This window comes from Cryptomeria japonica, chromosome 7 (assembly GCF_030272615.1).
Source record: "Cryptomeria japonica chromosome 7, Sugi_1.0, whole genome shotgun sequence".
Lineage (NCBI taxonomy): Eukaryota > Viridiplantae > Streptophyta > Pinopsida > Cupressales > Cupressaceae > Cryptomeria > Cryptomeria japonica.
This window is the reverse complement of record NC_081411.1, coordinates 242,087,921-242,114,830: the sequence shown is the minus strand read 5'-3', so window position 1 is coordinate 242,114,830 and position 26,910 is coordinate 242,087,921. Positions and strand designations below refer to the sequence as shown.

Below are 26,910 nucleotides of genomic sequence, written 5' to 3'. Positions count from 1 at the left end.
AAGAGGAATAACAAAATAAAAAAGAAAGATACCAACAAAATATAAAGGCTAGGTTTGACAAATATCAAGAATGGACTATATGAGAGCCCCATAATCAATTTGAAGGGTTCGTAGCCTACATAACACTTAGAGAATAAAGCCACAAATTTTTTAAAACAAGTGAAGTTATATGTTAACACTATGTCCATAACCCACATAGTGTTAACATATCTAAAGCAAATGAACCCCTATATTAATACTATGTTCTTTGATGTTTCATACCTTGTCAACGTTCTCCTACTTATTGCTTTGTACTAGTTTTTTCTCACCAACAGATTGATTATTACTACTAAGAAACACAATTACTTGCATGCATTCTTTCAAGGTTTCTATCCAAATTCTTCTCTTGATAGACGCTCCTATTCTTTCTTACAATGCAAAAGTGTGTGGTGTTCATTAACTTTGCTAGTTGGTTTATCATCCTCCTTGCTTACATTACCCTCTTCAATTTGAGGTCCTCACTACTTTCTTACTTGAAATTAAGTGCTCATTTTGTCATATCTTTTATTCTTAATCTTCTAAATAGATTTGTCAATTTGATTTACAGGCTAATTTATGAGTTTGTGCCCTCTTTGAATGTCATTTGATATTTATTTTTAAGCGAAAAGCATTGATTTTTTTTCAATAATATCTCTATTTATATGATGTGCTCATGTCAATAATATCATCATTCCCAAACAAATGTAGTGGGGGAGAGGACCCACTAGTTGAGCACACTGCAATAGTTGTGAGAGCACTTGTTAATTTAATGCCCAACTTTTTTGACAATATTGAATCAAATGTTGTGATTTTAAAATTGTTATTGCTAATGATGACTATCCATAATTGAATGAAATGTATCCCTTATATCTAAATTTCAACGAATCACGTGATGCCACATCAGGCACCAATAAAAACATGACTTCGTGCACAAGTATTGGTCTCATTTTTTTATTGGGCTTTTTGGCACCGTGGCAAAAAGCATGCCGATGTAGCACTATATTTGATGTTGTGGTCGTGAAACCTTAGTTATAAGTAGGATACTTGCCAAGTAAGCTGCAGTAAAAAAATCAAAGTGATTTGAAATTTCCATGTAGGATTTTGAGAATACTCTATCCTCTCCCCTATTCTATACACAAAAGAAAATAAAAAAATTATACATAAATATTTCAAATATTACTTTACAAACAAATAAAATTGTACTCTCCCACATGTCTCCTTACATATAATTTTCTATTCACATAACCATTGTGCCTCCTTCCAATGCAATTTGCTACCTATACAATAGTACATATAAATACAAGAGGTGGTCTGACCTTCCAACATTCAAACCTGCACAGTCCCTGTTCTGTAAAAGCGACCATTGAATCGCGGATGCCCTTCAATACGAACTGACCTCTCCCCCTCCTTCCTCGATGTTGTGGCTTCTGCTCTCGGAGGACAGTAAAAATAGAAAGAAGCACTCCCATTTACATCACTAGCACACACAAATATCTTATCTCCCCATAAAGTAACACACCAGACAATGGAAACTTCTGAAGGAAGTAAATCTACTGTCTTTTCAGCATTCTGTTTATTGTCATGCTCCCTAACTTCTCTTCCCATAAAGGAATAGATCTTTCCAAATGCTGCTACAAACTTTCCATCATTCATATATTGCTATGCACTTTCCTGTGACGCCCATGTTTTTGTATTCACATCAAAAACCTCTTGCAAGTTGCCTTTCATAACCCAAAATTTATCATCAAGAAATGCACCAGTAAAACCTCCTGATTGATTCATATCAGGAAGCAGTTCCCACTTGTTCTGTTCAACATCATAAACCGCTGCCCCAAATTCAGATTTCTCATCATTGTCCATCCCTCCTGCAATGTAAATCTGGCCTTCAGGGGATGCAGAGCAGGCAAAGTGAGCTCTCGCTGTGGGCATATCAGCGCCCCTGGACCATTTGGAGGATCTAAAATCATAAAGAAAAACAGAGTGAACTTTCATTTCTGTTCTTGCTACAGAACCCTCTATGATGATTAGCTTATGGTTGACACAAATGCACTTACTACAGCACCCACAGAATCCAGACAGGATTGGAACTGGAGGCAGTATTTCCCAATAGTTTTTGAGTGGGTAGTATAGAAATACCTTTCTGTTGTCTTGAATCAGCCATATGATTTGCTCCCAAATACAATAGCGTTTCCTGTCTTGATAGAACCAATTGCTGTTCACTGCTTCCCTCCACTGTTTATTCACAGCTCTGAGATTGCTGTGCCACTGGTATGAAACCCTCATCAGACACTCAAGACCTAATTCTTCTGGAAGGTTTGGAAATAAACCCTCCATTACCAAAACAGAAACAACAGAGGGTATCGCAATCTTAATTACAAGACTCAATATAAATTGTGACACAGATATGGCAAAGGGTTTTCTATTTCAAATTATACAGTCTTCCTAAAATTACGACTGTATTTTACAAGTAAAATGATCAAATAGGCCTTACGGCCATTAAATTTAAGCCCTAATTATTTCTCAATCCAGACAGATAACATAAATATGGGAAATGATTTTTTGATCTCTCACATTTCATCCGGAGCTGTAAAGACTTTCATGGTGGACTTCCCCTCAAGCGTCAACTTTATCAGCTATCTGCCACCGCTTGTTAAAACAAACTACCCTTTTTATATAACACTGCCTGCTCAAATTTCCCTGTTAATAAATTCCAAACAGCGAATTGAGAAGGGTGTGGATCATTTGCCATCACATTATCTGATATATCAATTGTATTTCTTCTTCCAGTTGAAAACGTCTCTGCTTTGGATTTGTCAGTTCTCATATTTAACTCAGCAAGAATAAGACATTTTCGGCTTTTTGTAAGTTTTAGATTGGATGCCAGCTATGGTGTTAATCTCTGACCTCCAATTGGAATCATAGATTCAGTGGGCAGCCAATAGTTTTGAGATCACAGTGAAGAAAAAGATAATTATTTATAGATAATTCCTAAAGGATAGAAAATGATGGATATTAATAATTAAAGTTTTAGTCAATTTAAATATTCATGTCTTTTATTATCGTTTAATTTTTCCGGTCAACAGTTTTATAATATATAAATTACCGGTCAACAGTTTTATAATATATAATTTACAATTTTTTTTAATTCTAATTGAACAATAAATCATATAATTATTTACAAATTTTTTTTTATTCTAATTGAATATTTAATCATATAATAAGTGAATAGATTAAATGTTTGTCTAGTGCACATTAAAATATGGATTAAAAACAAACACAACCATATAAAAATATGATATAAAACAACTTGAATCTTATTTTTTCTTCTAAATGAATAGTAGTTTTTGTTTTTATTGACTTTAAACAAAGTAAACTAAACACAATAAAATATAATATAAAACAACTTGAATCTCAATCATAGTAGTTTCTATCTTTGATTGACTTAAAACAAAACAAACTGAACACATTAGAGTTTTGTATGATTGTTTCTATTATTGAACATAATCAATATTTGATTATTTGTTAGTTTGAACCATGTTAGTAGGTTGCTACAACTAGACATGAATTGAGGACATTAAAACAATGCCCTTTTTTTAACGATCTTGGACGGGATAGGCATTGATGGTATATGACTACAAGTTTAGTGATAAGTATTGTTAATGTAATATAATTGTGTAATAATATGCAACTCACTTCATCTAATAAGTTGAACTCAAATATTGAAATAGGGTGCAATATATTTCATTGACACATCATTGACACATATAGCAATAAGATGATAAAAATGGCAGCATCAAAATTCCTTAGATAGATTGATTGTAGACCTCAAGATATATAACTCTTAAGAGGCAAAATCAAGGGTTATGGTTAAGAGGTTGAATAAATGGCTTAAATTGAAATAGAATTAGGGTTGAAGGTTTGAAAGATGTATTCATGTGACAATCATATGATAGGTAAGATTTAGGGCTTGGGATAACGTTAAGGCAACATCCTTATAGGAATGACTAGGATCAAGAGTTTTAAGTTAAGATGGACAGATAGGATATAAAATTGGGTTGACTTTTGGATAGGTGTCTAGGTTCAATGAATGAGGAGAAGGCTTAAATTAGACATGTGAAGGTGAAAAGGTGGGACACTTGTCATAGGACTATGATTTTAGATTATGATCCATGTCAACAAGTTGAAGGGCTAGGATTAAATGTATAAAGATAAAGGTAAAAAGGTGAATTGTGGTATTAAATAAATTATAAATAAATAAAATTGATTTAAGTAATGAGATAGGATAAAGGTGAAACAATTAAATAAATAAATATATTTTTTAATTATATAGAATCTAGGAAAGGAGATTAATTGAATAAATAATAAATATTTATCCAATTAATGGGTTGTAAGCTAAAGTTAGGTGTGGTTAGGTAAGGGACAATTTTAGGTGTCTACATTTTGTCCCTCTTTGAGGCAACATGCTGACAAGTAAAATAATTTCAAAGAAGATTAAAATATAGTTGGTAGGAAATGATTATGACTAAAAGAATGATGCCATAGTGACAAGAAGGATGTAGTCGAATGCTGAGTTAGTAGGATGGTACCCGCTTGAGAGGACAAATGTAGAAGAACACATGAGTTCTCTTGAAAGGAAAGATGAGGGATAAGGCAATAATCTAATGAAATAGAAAATGATGAAAGGGGAGATGAAGAGATTAATGATGCTGTAGGAAATTAAATGTTATTTGTGCTATAATATAAAAAGCAATTCTAAGTTTTGATATAGCTAAGAAAATTATGCACCAAGATATGAGGAATGAGGTTGACAAGGTAACCTTTGCATGGACTTGAAACTCAAACAAAAGGGTTGTCCTTTTTCATACTAGAAATCACAAACCCTTGTTGGAATATGTATGGAAGATAGACTTAGAGCATTCAATGGTGCAAATGAACAAAAGGCATGAAGAATCTAGTATGCAAAGGATGAATGATATGCTAAAATCTATTTAAATACACACAAGGTAAGTAGCTACATAGTGATGTTATAAGAACATCCCACAAATAAAACAAACAAGATAAAGATGATGCCCCATTATACACTAGTCAAAACACATTAAGATATGTAAATATTTAGGTGGTCTCAAGTAGGTGTAGTCATGGGTAAAAAATAAAAAGCAAAAGATAAAAAAAAAAATACTCACTGACAAAACATGTCATGCAACTACATATCTCTTTGCAAAGATAGGATGATGGATAATGATGGGCTTGGTATTGGTTTGACAGTCCCAAAGCAAGGTTGGATGGACAGGGTGTTGAATGATTTGCATAGGCTAGTTAGTCCCTAGGAAAAGTTGGTGATGAGCCACTATGGATAACCAAGAGGTTGGCGAAGGATACAATGACTATTTAATGTTTGATTAACTATGCTTAGGTTTATTTAATGATAAGGTACCATATTTACGTGTTATGTTTTTTTTGTTTGTTTAAGGTCAATTTTAAGGAGCTCAAAAGTTTGGATGGATGACGAATGAGATGAAAAGGTATGATGTTTTAATGTGCTCATTTATTATAGAGTAAGGTGAAATGGAAGGATGAGGATAAATGTGTGAGATTTAGATAGATGGTTGAAGACCAAGAATGGACAAGCCTCTATCATGGACACAACTTAGGTGTAGCTTTTGTATCCAATACAAGGGGGCAAAATGTGGATAAGAGAATGGGGTGACGTGATGGGTGGGTAAGGGAGATCAAAGGAATGGATGACAGTAAATAATGATCAACTCAAATCACGATAGGATTTTTATTGTAGGTAGAGGAAAAAATGGATGTTGGATGGATGGATGAAGTATTTATTAAGGAATGCAAGGGTGATTGAAATGGAAAATTAAGTCCTAATAGATGGTGGAAAAGATAGTATTACACATGACACTTGAAATAAAATTTTTTCCATGGTACTTGCCTAAGGTGGCATCGAAGTGAATTTCACCATAGGATGAATTATTTCTCTTTACTATTTTTTGGATTTTAAAATTTTTTTTTCAACAAGTGGGATATCCTTGTAATGATGTTGAGATCAAATTAGTATGGAGTTAGCGATCCTTGCCTAAATGGCGTATAATGCATTTCAAATAAGTTGACCCATTTATTGTCCTACCTGATAAGGGGATTGAGGTAGAATTACTAACATATAAACTACATAAGCCAATATGCATGTTATATAAAGGAGTTTGGGCAACCTTGGGATAAAAGTTCTTCAAGAAAGTTTCATCAAAGGTCTATCAGTGCGATATATTGCCAATGGATGGGATGGATGAATGTGGGATTAAGGTGTATGAGGATAGAAAGGAGTGAAAGTCTAATGATGCGATGGAGACTTAGGATCAACATTTTTTTTTTTGACTTACATCTTTTGAGCTTTTAGATATGCCCCCACTTATTTTAGTGATAGGGGAGATCGAATTTTGTTCTTTTTTATTCACAAGATTGGCATCTTTTATTTCTCTTTTTGTATGGTGTAATGGATTTTTATTTTGAATTTGACTAAAGGACTTTTCTATATTTTTGAATTTTGGATTTTTCACTTTGAAGCATGATTTTGATCTCCAATTGATAGGGAAATTTTAGATTCTTATTGATCCAATTTTAGGAGATGAATAGAAGTGGAAGGAGTGGATAAGATGGAAAATATATGAGAGTCATAAAAAATATTAGTGATATTTTCAACATATTCTTTGTGGGTACTCCTACAAGCATTATTGATATTAAGAGATGCTTGCACAACTATAGGAGATTTACATTTAGACTTATTGAGCACAATATTAGGTGGTTCATACCCATTGACATTGTCAATTATCCATTGGCTACAAGGGCTCTAACATTCCTTGTTCATGTACACCAAGATATTTTTCTTGATAGCCCATACGCATACACATGTCATGACCCTTAGGATAAAATTCAATTTGTAGCTTTAGGATGTGTTCTGCATATTCTTCTTTATATAGGTCTTATGTGATTTCCTCTTCAATAACTTCTTTATCCATATTTCCCTAATGCTAGAAGAGGGTAGGTACACTTGTTTTTGTATTTCTAAAGGATTGTGAAAAAGGTTTAGGTTGACCAAATGTCTTAGGGGATAGTGGGAGTTGACCAACATTGAAGAAATACTCACCTTGTCTTTAGCCTTATCTCAAGAAAGGCGTGAGAAGTGAATGAAGAAAATGAAGCTTCTAAGGAGGTAGGATTAGTATGTGAAATAGATGACATGCTTGGTAGGACATTTTTGTGAAGGGATGCTTTCTCATAGCTTGCACTATTGAAATAGTTGTTGATCAATAAGGATAATAACTTCAAAACCATTATGGGGAACTTTATGAATTGGTGATTGGTAGATGGAATGATTTAGATGGCCTGAATCCATGGATGACCAAGGAGAATTTTATACAGGAGATCAAGGTCTAAGATTTGACATGTGGTTTCCATAATGACAAGTCCAACTTAAATGGGTTGATTTATCGTACATTTAAAGTCACGTCTATCATCATCATAAGATTTGATAGTAATCTTATTCTTAGGATCTACAACATCATCAAAGTATCCAAATTTTTTTACAAGATTCAAGATACAACCATGGTACGGTTGCACCATGTGATGCCCTTGTAGACCCACTTAACTTATAGGTAACCTATGCCATGTAGTTCTATGGTACCTTTCACTACACGCGATCTTTTAAAAAAAAATATAAAATCGATAAATTAATTTAAAAGAATTTTTTGTTTTTCAAACCATGCTTCAATGATGCTAATTCTTGCATATACTAATGTAAGCACTTATATGATTGTATGCATGGATATACAATGAAGTGGAAAAACAATTATTTGAGGGACTAGTACCCAAGTGTCTTTGATGAATTGATAGTCAATTCTTAGTTTCTCATGTGCCTAATTTAAATAAATAAAATAAATTTATGTTTTGGATATCCTGAACTCAATGACAAGCTCAAATTTGTATTAACATGTTATAAAATAAACAGGTGCAATACAAAGCTATATAATGAACCCTATAGATCTAATATTTTGATCAAGTTTTTCTTTTTAGATCATCATATGATAAAAGATAAAGAATACTCAATATTTTAAGGTCCACTAAGATTGGAAACCAAAATCTTTCAATAAAGACCAATGTGAAGTAATTTCACAAGAATTAATACCTTGTAAGAGTTGATATAGAATGCTCTATATCATGTAAGATTGTGTTGAAAATATAGGCATAAAAGATTTAAGAGCTTTAATGAAAACTTATGTAAAAGAGATCATATATGAGACAATAATATTTTTTTTTATCAAATGATGCAAATATACAATTAGAATCCCCTGGTTATATAGACCAAAATGGGACATGACATGAGATTATGTAAGATTATCATAATATAATGAAATATGTCTTAATCTTATGACCTGAGATATAAACTGATAAGCGTCTTATATATACCCTGAGTAAATTTAAGATCTAGGTGATGAACAAATTAGATAAAAAAATCCAAATGTTAAGACCAAAAATATTAATTAAATATACATTAAAATAGAGATAATATCCTCATAACTTTTTATAATTTTAATATTTTCTCTAAATTGAATGTAATTAATTTATCACTTTATTTATTTATATGCATATAAATAAATAAACTTGTCATTTTTACACCATCTCTTATTATGGAGGAGTACTAAGAACTTCTAGCTTCCTTTTTTTCCCCTACAATATTTTAAATATAAATACCAACTTTGAAATTTGTTTAACAATTGAATGACCATACTTATTTTAAATTATTTTTAAAAGAAAATATTTTATTATTTTCATGGGCCAACCCTTCAATTTGTATAGCACCCCTTGCTCATTAAAGGGTATTTCAAAACATATATTATAAGTAAACTTTAAAATGTTATTTTCAATGGAGCACCTATTCAACTTTAGAACCCCTCATCAGAGGATAAATTTGTGTTTATATTTAATTATTTTAAAAATTAACTTTCTTGTTAATTAGCAAATTTCTTGGCTCATCTATTCAACTTCCATTGACTCCGTTAACTATGTGCTCAAATTTTGAATTTTTCTTAAAAGAAGTCTCTTGAATGGCCTTTAAAACACCATTTGAGGTAGTTCTATTAAAGAAAATCTAAACGAATCCATATGAGGGCAACTATGTGACACAAAGAATAGTAAAGAGATCAAATTTCATGGTTGCATTATTAAGTAATGTGTACATGAAACTTTTTATTTATGGATTCCATAATGTTTTAACAATAGACTTGATTAGAGCTACAATGTTAATACACTTATTCTTAGACATCTTATTCATATACTATAATTTTGTGGCTAAACTTGTTGAGCATGCCCCATATCCCATGCTGTCAATTTACTAATTGTGATAGAAGAAACACCATTGTTGAATAAGTAAAGATGAGCACCTTCTCCATCTTTTAGATTAGGATAAACTCTAGTGGTTATGTAAGTCTTCCCCCCTTCTCCAAAACTCTCTACAATTGAATGATCAACCTGCAATTTGCAACAACAATCACACTACTCAATTCTTCTCTTTACAAATTCTAACTTCTAAAGGAACCTAGAGATAGCTGTATTAAGACTCACCAATACTCTTAAAGAGAGATTCTTTTTGTTGAAGGAAAAAGAAACAAAACTCCCATATGTTGTTTTGTCAACATCTGTTTTCAAAGATGATCTACACATAAACAATTCACACTTTCAATGTTGCACATTAATGTTCCAAAGACTTGTTTAATATTTTATTGCTAATATATTTTCAAGCTTACCTGCTTTGGTCACTACACATTAGTACTTTCATGTTGTTTTGATGAAGCCCAACCCTAAAGAAAATAGCAGTTTGTTCAACCAAATCTTTAGAAGCCAAAACCAAAAGCCCAAAAGGACCAACCATAGTCTTAGAATTCGCTCCATCTTGGCTACATAGTTGTTGAGCATCTAAATTGGAATCCATCTTCTCCAAATGTGTAAGACTTGGTAGATCAAAAGAAACCTCTACATCAACCTAATAACAATCACAAACAATATGAAATAAGAAGTAAAACACTTAAGGTAAGGAACTAAAGATGAATTCATATTAATATTTTGAATATAATAAAATAGTTTAAACAAATTAGTGTTATTCAAATAAATATGGAGGTAAAATAGTGATATATACTAAATTTATTTTAATGAGTTTAAGCTAAATATCACAAAGTGTGAGATTACAACCAAGATAGAAACTATTTGACAAATAAGAGGAGAACAACTAAAACAATTCAATTACAAAAAAGAGACATAAATAACTATAAATTAAATGATTTATATTTGTAAAGTCATTAGGTTATCATTATGCCAAGAGGCATCTACAATGACATCAAAATTTCCTACACAAAAATTCATTTTTGAAACAATTTGACATGCAAATGACGGGTAAATGCATGGAATATGTCATCTTTTGGTTTTTGTGGAGGTGTTATTTTATTACTCCAAATAAAATAGAATCCTCACCACTTGTCTCCAACTATATGAATCCGTTGCATTCAAATGATAGTGGAAGAGTGCCATACTTAAGCAACTCTATTATTATCCATATTTTTGAAACTCTTGTATACTACTAATATTGTTGCAATTGTCAAATTCCCTTCTATTATAAGATATCTCTCAGCATAACTTACCTATATTTTTTAAATATGAATATACTAATACTTTAATCAATTGAATTACGACCTATTATATATATATATATATATATTATATATTCAAAATCTACATTGTAAAGTGCTCGTATAAAGGAATGCTACGAAAATATTCTTTAAAAACTCAAACAATTTTGAATTTGACTACCTGTGCAGCTTGCACGCCTCCAATTTCTACGGCAGATCCACTCTTGAGAATGATGTTTTCTTTGTAGATTTTCTTTCCACGCAGGGACTCCAACTCTGAAACTGGCCACTGTGTCAGCTGACTTTTGGAGACGTTGTCTAGCCATATTTCTCTTGGGATGGCCTTCATGGATAAAGATCAAAACAAATGTAAAATTAGAGCATTAAATTTATGTGTTGAAAACGTAGAATCTATAAACGATACATAAAAACAAATAAACAAGACTCATTGATCTGAAAATCAAGTTAAGCCTTACCTGAACACCAGACCAGCCCTTTGCAATATCAGCTTGTTCGCTGTCTGACTCATTGATCCATCCCCACAAGATTCTTCTTTTCTTATGATTATCAAAGAATGTTTTGGATGCATAGAATTTTCCATAATCATATCTCAATCCATTTTTATTGTCTGCACTTGTATTGTCTGGGACATACCGATCAATGTCTGTGAAGTAAGTTCCGATAGTATAAAAATCAAATCTTGTATCTTGAAGGGAAACCTTCAAGACATGTTTAATCTCAGGCCCAGTAACAGAAGTATCCAGTCCAAGCTTTCCCAATGGAGCAACCGGATAAAAATCAGGGCACTCCCACATTCCTGTATTCTTAGAGGAATGGAGAGGGTGCATCTTTTTGGTCCAGTGAACAAAGTCTTTGCTTATATAAAGGAGGGCCATTCCCTTATGATGCCGATCTTCCAAATTACCCAAAACAATTCTCCATCTGCCATCTTTGCCAAGCCAGCCGGTGGTTGGATCTCTGAAAAAGGTCCCATTAATTCCATCCTCTGGAACAATAATGGGATTTTCAGGGATCTTCACCCATTCCTTTAAGTATGGATCAGATGGATATTTAGGGACAACCATATTTTGGACTTGTCTAGAGGAGTTGTCCCATCCTGTATAAAGAATCACAGGCTTCCCTCCAGGCAAAAGTGTAGCAGAGCCAGACCAGCAACCCTTTATATCATACCATTCACTGGGAATGATTGCGAAGTCCAATGGCTTCCAATTAATAAGATCCTTCGACACAGCATGACCCCACACAATGTTGCCCCATACAGCTGCCTCGGGATTGTACTGGTAAAACAAATGGTACAGCTTTATAGAACATGGGCCCTGTAAAATACATTTGGACGTTATATTTGATCTTTTATCGAGCTTAAACAATACATTTTAAATTTTGATTTATTTAGATGGTTTGTTTAAAATTATACAGATTTTCTAATAAGATCTATTGTTAATGTGATTTCAAATGAACCAATCGAAACTTAGAATATATTATTTAAATCAAAATTATCGAACTTGATAACAGTCAAACCAATAAAAATTGAACAAATAAACTCACCATTTGGATCTGCCCCAGTTTACAATCCAATAGCAGGCAATGAAAGATCAAATCAGAAAAACAAAACCCAATCAGATTAAAAAGCTCAAAGTTATAATAATCGAATAAGTTCTTAGAATTAGAGAGATCCATGGGTCGTTTGCAAACCAATTTCAGAAGCTAAAACCAAAATACAAGATTTCTAATCAGTTCAACAAAATTTCTGAGCAGAAAACTTTCAAATGAGATTATAAAAGGCAGACCATTCATCCAGTTTTTAGGAGGCTGGAAATGGTAGGCAGTACGTTCCACAGTTTGGCCAACTTTCTTCAACTCCCCATTGCAGATAACCGGCAAAAGGCAAAGAACCCAATATAGACATACCACAGCAAAATATTTCTTTGTTTCCATTGGGGAAATTCAACCCACCACACGCAGAGAGGTTAAGGGTCTCTTGCTTCATATGCTAATTATAGGCGAGACAATGGGAGGGAGAGTATTAAGGCTCTTCAGATATTACCTGCTGAAAGAGGGAGAACGTTTCAAACTAACGTATTCCATAAAAAAGGGCGAGTAGATTAAGACTAACGCGAATAATCATGCCACCGTGCATTCTTTTTCACGTCTATTTGAATTAAAAAGCTACATATATTCTTCAAATTTTGACTTTTCTATTTCAAGTGGATGTTTAAAATGTAGGAACGTTCTTTAAGTCAGTATATTTACAATTTGTTTTGAAACAATTAAAAAAGGACATTATTTTGATTACTTCCATGAAAAAAATTTAAATTTAGTTAAGTGGTGTGGTTGTTTTTGAATCTATGGGCTAGTAATGAATTGGTTAGAGTAAGAATAATGTAATGATAGATTAAAAAAGTGAAATGATGGGATGAGGTTTCTATTATGGAGATTGTTAGAGATAAAATACGAGATAAGCTTGTCAATCTCATAGAATTGGTTTTGGTGGGTAGTTTGTTAGCTTTTGGCTCTCTCCTATTTTTTTTGTAAATTAGGTTGAAAATGAATGGAGTACAAATGTATAGAAATACATTAATATTTTTCTTTATAGTAGAGGTTTTTTTGGTTTACTTTTTACGAGCAAGCTCTCATTCCTTGGCCCTTGTACTCCATATCTAAATTATTAGTCTCCTAGTTCTTTGACCATCTTGATGAAAGCCAATCAAAAGTATTTGTTTTGGGTCAATATGGACTCTTTTTACCTCTTCACTTGTTGCATAAAGTAATGTACTATTAGGTCCCTTTTTACACTAGCATACTTAAGCTTACTTATGTCATGTGTTTTTTTGTCTCAAATCATCGAATTGGGACAAATGTCATGATCTAATTCAATCCTTAGCTAGGGTTTATTTATTATCAAGGTTAATTCATTGTAATTGTATTATTGTATTTTTTTTTGCATCAACATAACTCTCAAGCTTTTATAAGTAATCTATTTTTATTTTTATTTTTGTGATAAATGTATGATTGTAGGTGATCTCTATGGGATGTAGGGTTGAAGAATCCACTCCTTAACAATTGGAATGTTCAAGAGTTCGGCTAAACCAAAGTAAATAAACATCCTTTATAGTCTCCAGATACTATATTGAAATTGATCTCATTAAAGGACTTCTAGAAACCATTGACATCAATATGGATGACCTATTCTTCAACCAAAATATAGACTATGAATAAATCTCTTCCAAATATAGACCATACCATGGGCATGTACATTTTATGATATATTTCCCCAAAAAACTCCCAAACCCACCAATGAATTGAAAAATAAAATAAAGATTTTAGATAAGTTTGTAAAAATGATAAAAAAAAAATCAAAATTCTCCTACCCCACTAACAATTCCTTCTAATTTAGGTAAGCAAGCCCATATGTTTACACATAAGGGCTCTAACATTCCTTATACATGTACATCAAGATATTTTTCCTGATCTAGCCCATATGTTTACACATGTCATGACCTTAGGATAACATTCAATTTGTAGGTTTGGGACACGTTCTTTGTCTTCTTCTTTATATAGAAATGATGTGATTTCCTCTTCAATGACTTATTTATCCATAGTGCCCCAGTGCTAGAAGATGGTAGGTAGAATTTTTGTTGTATCTTTATAGGATTGACCCAAAGGTTTAGGTTGACCAAATGTCTTAGGAGATAGTGGGGGTTGACCGACATGGAAGGCATACTCGCCACATCTTGTGTCTTTAGCCATGATCTATAGAAAGGTGTAAGTAGTGGATGAAGCAAATAAAGATTTGAAGGAGGTAGGATCAATAAGTGAAGAAGATGATTCATGATTGGTAGGGCATTGTTGTGAAGGGATGTTTTCTAATAGCTTACACCATTGAAATAGTTGTTGATCAACATGGGCAATAAATTTAGCACCATTATGGAGGAACTTTATGCATTGGTGATTGGCAGTTGGAATGAATTACATGACATGAATCCATGGATGACCAAGGGGAATGTTATAAAGGAGATCAAGGTCTAAGATATGACATGTAGTTTTCATAATGAGGAGTCTAACAAAATGGGTTGATTTATGGTAACTTTAAAGTCATGCTTGACTTCATCATAAGATTTAATATTAATTTTCTTCTTAGGATCTACAACATCATCAAAGTATCTCGATTGTTTTACAAGATTCAAGGTAGAACCATGATATGATTGCACCATGTGATACCCCATAGCCTATAGGTGACCTATCCTATGTATTTATATGGCACCTTACACCACACATGGTCTAATTTTAAAATAAATAAATAAAAATCTATATATTTATTTAAAAGAAAAAATATTTTTATTCAAACTATGCTTCAAAGATGCTAATTTGTGCATAAACTATTGCAAGCACTTATATGATTGTGTGTATGGCTATATAATATTTGAAGCACTTGGGCAAAAAAATTCTCTAAGGGACTAGTACCAAAGTGTCTAAATTTGATGAATTGATAGTAAATTAATTTGATGAGTTGATTGTGAATTCTCATGTTCTTGAGCCTTCTAGAAATGATGATATTATTAGATTGGATCCAAAATACTTTAAAAATGTTTAAAAATGTGACTACTTTTTGACTTGGTAATTACCTCACCACTTCAAACTCTTGTAGATCCAACCTCACGTGCCTAATTAAAATAAATAAATAAAATAAACTAATTTTTTGGATATCCTAAACTCAATGATGAGCTTAAACTTGTATCAACATGCTATAAAATAAATTTACAATATAAAAACATATTAAGTAGCCCCATAGATCTTATATTTATATGAAGTGTTTTTTTTTTTTACATCATCATATGATGAAAGGGAAGATCATACTCACAGTTTCAAGATCCACTAATATTGGAAACCTAAATCTTTAATAAAGACTAACAAGAAGTAATCTCACTAGCATTAGTACCTTGCATGAGTTAGTGTGAAGTACTCTATATCATGTAAGATTTGGTTCAAAATGTAGCCACAAAAGATTTAATAGCTTTAATGAAAGTATGTAAAAGGGATTAAATTTGAGACGATAATATATTTTTTATCAAATGATAAAAATATACAATGAGAATGGATTGAGATCTTAATGCAAACCCCTTGGTTATATAGGCCAAATTGAAACATGACATGAGATTATATAAGATTATTATAATATTATGACATGTCTTAATCTCATGACTTGAGATATAGAGTGATAAGTATCTTATATGAACTCTAAGTAAATTTAAATACTGGTTTTCAAATAAGATCTAGGTGATGAATCAATTAAACAAAACATTTCATTAGACCAACAATCATACTTAAATATACATTAAAATATAGATAATATCCTTATAACTGTTTATAATTTTAATACTTTTATTTTATGTTAATTCTTTAATTTGAATGTAACTAATTTATCACTTTATTTATTTAAATACATTAAATTTGAAAAATATATTTTTACTTTTTACATCTAAAATACAAATATAATTATCAAAACTAAAATATAAATATTATAAGTTTTAAATATTTAATTATTTTACAAATTTAATAAAAAACTAAATCTTTTTTAGTTTAATGGTTCTGTAATATGAAAAAAATGGATAATAATAGAGTTGTATGTATGTATTTGTTTTACAACTTCAATAACATTTAATCTCTACTATGTAGATATTGACATATAACCAAGTAAACTTGTGATTTTTAAATCTCTTCATTTTAAATTCTTTTCAAAAGAAGTCTCTTGAATGGTTTTGAACATCATTTGAGATATTTGTATGGAAGAAAATCTAGACGAATTCATAGAAGGCAATTGTGTGACATAAGAATAGTAAAGAGCTCAATTTTCATGACTGCATTATTAAGTAATGTGTACATGAGACTTTGATGTATGAATTCTATAATGTTTTAACAACACACTTATTGGATTCACAAAGTTAATACACTTATTCTCAGACGTCTTATTCATATACCATGATTTTGTGGCTAAATTTGTTGAGCATGCCCCATATCCCATACTGCCAATTTACTAGCTGTGATAGAAGAAACACCATTGTTAAATAAGTAAAGATGAGCATCTTCTCCAATTGCTAGATTAGGATAAACTCTGGCAGTTATGCAAGTCTTTCCCCCTTCTCCAAAACTCTCTACAATTGAATGGTCGACCTGCACTATGCAACAACATTCACACTGCTCAATTCTTTTCCTTACAAATTCTAAGTGCTAAAGGGAATTAGAGATAGCTATACTAAGACTCACCAGTACTCTCAAAGAGAGATTCTTTTTGTTGAGGGAAAAAGAAACAAAACTTCCATATGTTGTTTTGTCAACATCTGTTTTCAAAGATGATCTACACATGAAAAATTTCACACTTTCAGTGTTGCACATTAATGTTTCAAAAAGGCATTATTATTCTTGTTTGCAAGATTACCTGCTCTGGTCACTGCACATTAGTACTTTCATGTTGCTTTGATGAAGTCCAACCCTAAAGAAGATGGCAGTTTGTTCAGCCAAATCCTTAGAAGCCAAAACCAAAAGCCCAAATGGACCAACCGTAGTCTTTAGAGCTGCTCCATACTGGCTGCACAGTTGTTGAGCATCTAAATTGTCATCCATCTTCTCTAAATCTGTAAGACTTGGCAGCTCGAAAGAAACCTCTACATCAACCTAATCACAACATAAAGTAATGTTACTCATTTTTTAATTTGAATTTAAGCTATGTCACACAAATGCCAGATTTCGACCTAGACAGTGACTCTTGGTTAAATAAGAGGCGAACAACTAAGATAGTTCAAGTACTAAACAGAGATTTGACTACAAGCTAAACCAAAAAGCTTTATGAATATCTAAAGAATTGATTAGATTATCATACAACTAAGAGATTTTTCTTTAATTTTATAAAAAATGTGGAGCCCAAAGGTGCGACAGAATAGGAATCAATGATAATGAGAGTCATGGAGAATGGAAGTCAATGAGAGTACCTGTGCAGCTTTGACACCTTCAATCTCTATGGCAGATCCACTCTTGAGAATGATATTTTCTTTGTAGATTTTATTTCTACGGAGAGACTCCAACTCTGAAACCGGCCACTGTATCAGCTGACTTTTGGAGATGTTGTCTAGCCAGATTGCTCTTGGGATGGCCTTCATTGGTAAAGATCAAAAAACATTCATTACAATTATATTTTGTAGGCAATGAGAGTACATAAAAATGCATATATATAGAAATGTATTGTTGCCTTCTGATTGAGCTGAAAATTAGGTTGAGCCTTACCTGAACACTAGACCAGCCCTTTGCAATATCATGTTGTTGGGTGTCCGACTCATTGATCCATCCCCACAAGATTCTTCTATTCTTATGACTATCAAAAAATGTTTTGGATGCATAGAATTTCCCATAATCATATCTCAATCCATATTTATTGTCTGCACTTGTATTGTCTGGGACATATCGATCAATGTTTGTGAAGTAAGTTCCAACTGTATAATACTCGAATCTTGTATCATCGAGGGAAACCTTCAAGACATGTTTAATCTCAGGCCCAGTAACAGAAGTATCCAGCCCACACTTCCCCATTGGAGCAACGGGATAAAAATCAGGGCATTCCCACATTCCTGTCTTCTTAGAGGAATGGAGAGGGTGCTTCTTTTTTCTCCAGTGAACAAAATCTTTGCTTATATAAAGAAGGGCCTTTCCATCATGATGTCGATCCTCCTTGTTACCCACAAGAATTCTCCATCTTCCATCTTTTCCTAGCCAGCCGGTTGTTGGATCTCTGAAAGAACTCCCATTAAGTCCATTCTCTGGAACAATAATGGGATTCTCAGGGATCTTGACCCATTCCCTTAAGTAGGGATCAGATGGGGTCTTAGGAACAACCATATTCTGGACCTGTCTAGAGGAATTATCCCATCCCGTGTAAAGAATCACAGGCTTTTCTCTAGACAAAAGTGTAGCAGAGCCAGACCAGCAACCCTTAATATCATACCATTCACTAGGAATGATTGCAAAGTCCAGTGGCTTCCAATTAATAAGATCCTTGGACACAGCATGCCCCCACACAATATTACCCCATACAGCTGCCTCAGGATTGTACTGGTAAAACAAATGGTACAATCCTTTATAAAACATGGGCCCTGTAAAATACATTTGCATGTTATATTTGGTCTCTTATCGAATACAAGTAAGTTTAAACAGCACATCTAAGTTATGATTTGTTTAGGTGACTCTACTGTTAGTGTGATTTAGATAAATGACTTAAACAAATCAAAACTTAAAATATATTGTTTAATCCAAAATTATCGAAAGCTCATAATGATGAATGAATAAACTTACCATTTGGGTCTGTCCCAGTTTACAATCCAATAGCAAACCATGAAAGATCAAATCAGAAAAAAAAACCCAATCAGATTAAAAGGCCCAAAATAATAAATAAATTAAATCTTGAATCAGAGAGATCCGTTGGTCATTTGCAAACCAATTTCATAATATAAAACCAAAATACAAGATTTCTAATAATCAGTTCAACAAAATTCCAGAGCAGATAAAATTTAATAGGGATTATAAAAGGCATACCATTCATCCAGTTTTTTGGAGGCTGGAAATGGTAGGCAGTGCGCTCCACAGTAAGGTCAACTGTCTTCAGCTCCGCATTGCAGTTAACAGGCAAGAGGCAAAGAACCCAGCATAGAGATGCCACAGCAAAATGGTTCTTTGTTTCCATTGGAGAAATTTCCCTCCACCATACGCAGAGAGCTTGAGAGTCTCTTGCTTCATATACTAATTACAGGCAAGACAAAATGGTATGGATAGAATATTAAGGGACTTCAAATATTACATTCTGAAAGATAGCGTAAGTCTCAGCCTAACGTATTTCTCAAAAAAGGGAAAGTAATTTTAAGACAAGCATGATGATTTATTGCAAAGTGCATTTTTCTTCACGTCGTCGATTCCAATTAAAAAGCTACATATACTCTTAAAAGTTTGACTTTTCTATGTAAAGTAGAATTTTAAATGTGGAACTTGTTGCGGCTTGTTTTAAAACAACTAAAAAACGATTTTATTTTGGTTACCTAGGGGAAGAGTATCAATAGATTACATAGTTCTAATAACATAAACATAAAAAGTATTGGTTCCCTGGGGGAAGAGTATCAATAGATTACATAGTTCTAATAACATAAACATAAAAAGTATTGGTTACCTAGGGGAAGAGTATCAATAGATTACATAGTTCTAATAACATAAACATAAAAAAGTACATTGTCAGTACATAAATATAAAAATATCAGTAAATATTTATTTTAAAAGTTTGACTTTGACTTTTCTATGTATAGTAGAATTTTAAATGTGGAACTTGTTGCAGCTTGTTTTAAAACAATTAAAAAACATAGTACCAATAGATAACATAGTTCCAATAACCGTCCATGTTGACCCCCCAAAACATTTTTTTTTTTTGTCAGTACATAAATATAAAAATACTAGTAAATATTTATTTTAACACCAATACATGTTGGCAAATGAATTAGTAGTTAACAACAAAAAAGTAAAAAGTTAAAAAAAAAAAGCAACTACTGTTACATTTCCTATTTTAATACAAAACAACTTGCACAAATAATAAACATTTTTATTTTAAAAAAAAATTAATGTTCACATTTTCCACTTTATGCAAGTGGCTAAAAAGTACAATTGTACTCCAATTACAATTACATATGCACAACTATTGGTGCATGACATGACATAAAAACAATCAACTTTAGACTTCTTAGACGCTCAAGTGTAAATTCTTCCAAATATCACTTCACGACTTCATGCATTAAATGGATCTGCATTTGGTAACTGCATTTGCAACAACTGGTGTAAGGCTTCCTAGTATCCAAGAATTTGCATAAAATCAAATTAAAAAAACTAAGTTTCATTCAAAGAATAGAAGAAAATTGAACAATTCAAAGCAATGGAGGATTGCATATTTAATATGACATGACCGATTGCTTCCCACAAAAATTCAAATTTGAAAATAGCTAGCTACCACAATCAAATGCATTGCACATTCAAATTATATTATAAGACATAATTTTCCATTTCACTTTCATTACAATCCAATTCATTGCATATTCCCAAGCTCTGCAAATACCTTCTGCACATTCCTTATTCAAGGGCGCACATTCAGGTTGGTACACACAGAATAACTAAATTCCCTCTGCAGTCAACGTTAAATGCTATAAATCTTTCAATTGAAATTATACTGTTTTCAATAAACCAACATTTCTTTCAATATAGTCACTGTAAATAATATTAACAACCATATTGGATATCCAATGATGGTTTAGCTCCTTCGTAGCTGCATTATGCTTTGTCTATTGATGATTTCTTTGTATGCGGTTTATAGTTTCATTTCAATACTCTCTTACAATTTAATAATGTCGAAATCCTCACAAAGAATGGCAAAACAATTGAATATCTCTTCGTTTTCTTCGAAATCCCTTCATTATTTATCATTTCATTTTATGGGTGTGCTGTTAAATGGAGTCTCTCTGTTTATAATGCCAAAATAATTACAGAGAATGCAAAAAAATTTGATTATTGTTCATAATAATTCGAAACCCCTTGATTATTTATCATTAGAATAATGTGTATGCCTGATACTATTACTTACAATGACTATATACTGGCTATAAGGTTGATGTCCACACACACACACCCATATGTGTGTGTGTGTTATTATCGACATATAAGAACCTTCTCACATACACATTATGGGCCACTTGGCACGAATTACCGCCAACTACATTGCCCTAAAAACTTTGAGAAATAAAGATTTTTTGAGGCATTTTCATTGTTTGCTCTGCCTTCAATTTGTTAATATACTCACTGTAAATAATATTATCAGGTATATAATATATTACTTCCAATAAATTTCATATGAGAAATACAACAACATCATTCAATCATTAGTCATTTGAGAAATGAATCTGCATCTTAATACTATATCAACAATATCCAGTTTTTAATCACATCACAGCTAAATCTTTCACTCAGGCCTCTCGTGCTTCTAGTTTCTCTCCTTGTTATATAATGTTTCAAGTTCTATACCTATGTGTGTGTGTATATATATATAGACACACACACACACACACACCACCACCATTTTATTTTGTTGAAACATGTTCAATGATGTAATTGCTCACTATCTAATAGAATATCAACAATATCCAATTTTCAATCACATCATAGTTACATCCTTAACTCTTGCATGGCTATTTCGAGTTCTCTGGCTATATGGTTACTGTCTATATTATCAGGCATACAGAAATAGAGACACAGTACCATTTTATTTTTTTCAAAGATGTTCAATGATGGATTTGTACTCATTGGTACCTACAAAAATTGATTTGTTTTTCATCATTTATCTCAATGGCATTGAGGGTTTCATTTCAATGATTTGTCTCTCTCTATATATTTATATAGGCACACATAGGTGCATTTTATCATTGGTACCTTATAGTTGCAGGTTCACTGAACATAATGGCACGAGGTAGAAAGGGAAACATATGTGTTAGACGTCGAACAGTTAGAGTCACTCGTGGGGTGCACTTCCTCGATGAAGATAGTTTTGTCCAAAATGAAGACCCAGTGACTCCTGCTGTAGATGACCATTCACCTAACAATGAAACTAATGTGGAAACTACTGTTGTACATGACCATTCTACCACAGCTTGTAATCCTATTCCAAAAACACCACAAGTACAGGTGGCCTCAAAGGTTTCCAAACCAAAATGGAGCATATCTGACATGAAAGAAGTAATATCATGCATAGAAGACAAGAACATGTCTCTTAGAGGCACAACAATCAAGTATGGTATCCCCATTGTCTCTTTGAGGGCATGGTTGATGGGAACCACAACCACGACTGTGAGGGGTCCACACACCATTTTTTCAGCAGAGGAGGAGGATGAAGTTTTCCAATGGTGCAAAGACATGGCATTCCTAGATTTTATTTGTTCAAATCTAAGAGGCACATCTGAAACTACATTTCAAACTGCGAGCCAAGAGCATGTATGGCAGTCCAAGAACATGCATGGATGACAAAGGAGTTTTTCTTAAATTGGTTGGAACATTTTTCACGTTCAGTCCTTGGTGGAGTTTCACCCTCATGTAGGGCCCTACTGATCTTTGATGGTCATGGCATCCATGTAGCCTTCAAGACAATTGAAGAAGCAAGGTGGAGAGGTATAGATTTGGTAACCCTTCTTGCTCAGACAAGCCACAAACTGCAACCACTTGATGTTTCTGTATTCCCACCTTTCAAGAATTATTTCAAACAATAGAGGAGTATATGGATGTCAAAGTACCCACAAATTAAAAATGGAAGGGAAGAGTTGGCAACTCTTGCGAGAAAGGCCTTTGCCCAAGCATTGACACTGACTAATATAATTAGTGGCTTTTGCATGACAAGGATTTGACCACTTAAATGATCCAACCAACTGTTGGAACAGAACATGATGCCACTTAAAGGGATGAAGAATCAGAGTATATGGTAGCGAAAGCTTGCTTGCAGTTTACTGGTTATAATGAGGAAGACATTCAACATTTTGTAGAACGCCATAATGGAACACAAACAACGGTTGAGTGTACAAGTCTCACACCACAAACTACCGAACCGAGTCTACCCCCACAAACCAACCAGCCAAATGAGGGTTTGGATAGTACATCAGCAGGCATGTCTTTGCCAACACAAGCTGTCATACCAGACTGGACCCAAGAAGCAGCCTACTGTGATGATGTAACCCTTTCCATGCCAAGTCTGCTAGAAATTGATCCAATAGATGTGATACATTACTTCACCAATGCAATTGTCTGGGAGCAGCAAGATGGTGTTGATTGTGAAGACGAACTTGAGATTGTGCCATGTACACAAGAAGATGGGCAGCAAGTGCCAAGGCAAATCACCAGATTCTTAAGACTTCTAGTGCAGGGAATGAATCAATATTCACGTGGAGGTAGGAAAGGGGTAGTAGCCAGTCACAAATTTTGACATATGATGAGTACATTCAAAAGGAAAAAGATAAAGAGGATGAAAGGAAAAGAGATGAGGAATTGGCAGAATGAAAGAAAGAACATATGGGATAGAGGAAGGCACAACATGAAGCAGAAGCGATAGAAAAGGAGGCTATGAGGGTGGAAAAAAAGGCCAAAAAATTGTAGGATTCCTAAGACAAGTTCATTCAAAGACAAGAGAAGGCGAAGAAAGATGCAAAAGCAAAGCTTGAGAAGGTGAGGATGAAAGATGAAAAGGCAACCAAGCATGCAAAGAGGACGAAAGATGTGGCCACAGTCGTAGAACCTCTACCCATCCGACACCTAATTTTCATGGAAATGATGAACCTCTTGTCCCCAGCCTTTGCAACTATTAATACTATGCAAGTTGGGACTGCACCTGGATCCTCAAACACCATGCAACTTACTTCAGATGTAAACCAGGCATTGCTTGCTCAAATAGAAAGTTGCTTACAAACCCCTCCCAGCCAAGAAAACACCGCTGCTGGGACAGACCCTGGTAGGCCCTAGTCTGTTGGGGTTGGATTTGTGACACCTCCTCCATTTAATACCCATATGAAGAATTGATTGAGTTTGTGATCAATTATATTTTGTGAGCCCTCCGAAGAGAAGATTTTGAGTTTCAATATAACTGTTATGTGATTATAGAGCAACATATTGCCATATTTTGTAATGCTTTCAGAACTCCGTTGTTTTCAGATATCTCAGATGGATATTCCAATGAATTGATGGTGTTGTTGTAAATTTCATATGTTTATTTTTTGTGATGTGACATTTCTCATATATCAGGTGAAATGATCTCATATATTTCTCACTATCAAAACAAGCCACATAAGTGTTCAAATTGCTCACTATCAAAAAGGCCATATTATTCAGATGCCACTGATATGTCCTCTTTTGATAGTGAGAAACTTGAACACTTATAAGTATTAAAATTACAGTCATCACATATAAATTGCAATGTCTAATATGTCTACTAGTTCATTGCATCGAAATGATAAAAGAAAGTGTCCTATTTGTAAAAGGCACCAAACAAAGAACTATTTTCTAGTGCCCTACAAGATATCTTGTTAGTTGCCAAGTTTTCCTTGTTGGCAGTATCTAACAAAATATCTTTTAAGACACTATTAAACAATTCTTTGTCTGAATTTTTTTTCAAATGGTGCATTTCCTTTTGATCAATATGAACTAAGTGTTTTTCTTGCATTAATATGAACTAAGTGAGGAATTTAAACAAATTGAAACATAAATAATTCAGAAATTGAAACATAAACGATTCACAAATTGAAACATAAATAAATCAGAAATTGCATTGTCTATTAGATCATTGCCAAAGTAAAGTCCCACAAAGATAAGATTGAAAGATAAACAATTCACCAAATGCATTTTCTACTAGATTTTTTTCTAATGTGAACTAAGTGTGTTTCTTGCAGCCATATGAACTAAGGGAGGAATTTAAACAAATTGAAACATAAACAATTTAGAAATTGAAACATAAACAATTCACAAATTGAAACATAAACAATTCACAAATTGAAACATAAACAAATCACAAATTGCATTGTCTACTAGATCATTGCCAAAGTAAAGTCATATTGACTTTACCTGAGAGGAAGGCTTGTTGTCTTCGACATAATGACTCCTTATCGTGTTTGTAATTGTTTTCCATAACAATCACAACAAAATACAAAACAAACTAAAGTGTGTTAAGAAACACATTTAATAAGAAATGCATAACTACCTAAGATATCTACACAAATTAATATAAAATGTAAGCATTAAAGGCATAATCTCCAAAGAATTGAAGAGTATTAATAAACACATTTACATTGATATGATGATCTTCCACAAGTATGGTTCTTCTCTTGATGCTCTAGCACGCCTGCAAAAAATAGTAATAATCAAGGGTTGCGTAACATTGTAACAATAAATCATCCATACATTATTGAATGCAAAACAACGTTTTGACCATCTTTAACATTTGACAACATGCATACAATATTTACACATTCATACATGTTGGCAATTTTGATGATTGATGTTGTGATTGTCATTGATGGACACACACATTGATGGACACTCACTTGCCTTGAGATCACTTTTTGTTTGTATAAGTTAAAGCTCAACCGGTATCATGTATTATAGTCTTTAGACTATCGGTGTTTTGTAGAAAGTCTTCACCAGTCTCAAGTGGTATGATGACCCAAGCAGTTCGAGGATCTCAAACGGTATGAAGAAACGAAGCGACACAACACATATTTCCCAGTCTTCATTTTATCATATCAGCAACTGGTGTTTTGCCTAAATCAGTATTTTGTTTGAGCTGGTAATACTATCTGCTAAGTTACCAACCGCCATTTCGTGATGAGTTACCATCCACCGATTGTTCAACGGTGTCAACACTTTGGCGGTACATATTGTGTCGTGTTACCAAAAGTGTCCAGATGCATTGAACCTAGGAAATTGTATTGTAATCTTATTGGACTGACATGAAATCGGATTCCTTTATAAGGACATCATGTGTAGGGTTTTATAAGTTGTCGCAAGGGTTTAAGGTGGTTGATCAGTTTTTGTAAGTGTGAACATAGAAGAGAAGTTTAGGTTTGGGAGAAGAGACATAGAGTGAATGTGTTGAAGACTGAAGTAATGCTGGAATGCATTAGGAACAAGCTATCAAGGATCTAACCAAGCAATCTGTGCTATTTGATAGATCATTCACTTGTTGATTACTCACATCTTCAACAACTCTGTAGCCCTTAACCGGGTAGGCCCAAAAGCCTTTTGTAAATCCTCTAACAAGGTGGTTCACATCTGTGGATCTAAAATCCTCTAGCAAGGTAGTCTTTAATCGGACTTATCTCCTAACAGAGATTGAGATTCCTAACAGGATCTGTTCTGGTAAAGAACATTGTATGACCTTAACCGGTCTGGTTCCTATTCTATAGATAGTTTCTTGTGAGTTTCATCTCACCATGGTTTTTCCCATTTGGGTTTCCACGTCAAAATCTCTTGTGTTATGGTGTTTGTGCTCTTGTGGGTGAATGCCTTATTTGCTATTTGGTTTGCATGTGTGTTAACTGGTTTGTTTGTTAAATTATTTTACCGGTTTACTGCTAGACTATTAAAGTGTTTT

General features: G+C 33.1%; 1 protein-coding gene and 2 pseudogenes across 1 annotated transcript; all 3 read right to left on the bottom strand.

The window, feature by feature from the left end:
* Positions 1-1,178: 1,178 nt before the first annotated feature.
* On the bottom strand, positions 1,179-2,832 carry LOC131051482 (F-box/kelch-repeat protein At5g60570-like). The gene is made up of 2 exons (XM_057986036.2): positions 2,590-2,832; positions 1,179-2,346 (listed from the first exon to the last, which is right to left on the bottom strand). The coding sequence occupies exon 2, from the start codon at positions 2,299-2,301 to the stop codon at positions 1,678-1,680; it is 624 nt and encodes a 207-aa protein (XP_057842019.2). The 5' UTR covers positions 2,302-2,346; positions 2,590-2,832; the 3' UTR covers positions 1,179-1,677.
* A 6,537-nt stretch (positions 2,833-9,369) lies between these two features.
* Positions 9,370-12,656, bottom strand: LOC131051469 (beta-fructofuranosidase, insoluble isoenzyme 1-like; annotated as a pseudogene).
* A 3,928-nt stretch (positions 12,657-16,584) lies between these two features.
* On the bottom strand, positions 16,585-18,868 carry LOC131051468 (beta-fructofuranosidase, insoluble isoenzyme 1-like; annotated as a pseudogene).
* Between the last annotated feature and the right edge of the window lie 8,042 nt (positions 18,869-26,910).

Excerpts from the sequence above, each read along its gene's own strand:
- LOC131051482 (XM_057986036.2), bottom strand. The coding sequence starts at position 2,301 with ATGAGGGTTTCATACCAGTGGCACAGCAATCTCAGAGCTGTGAATAAA.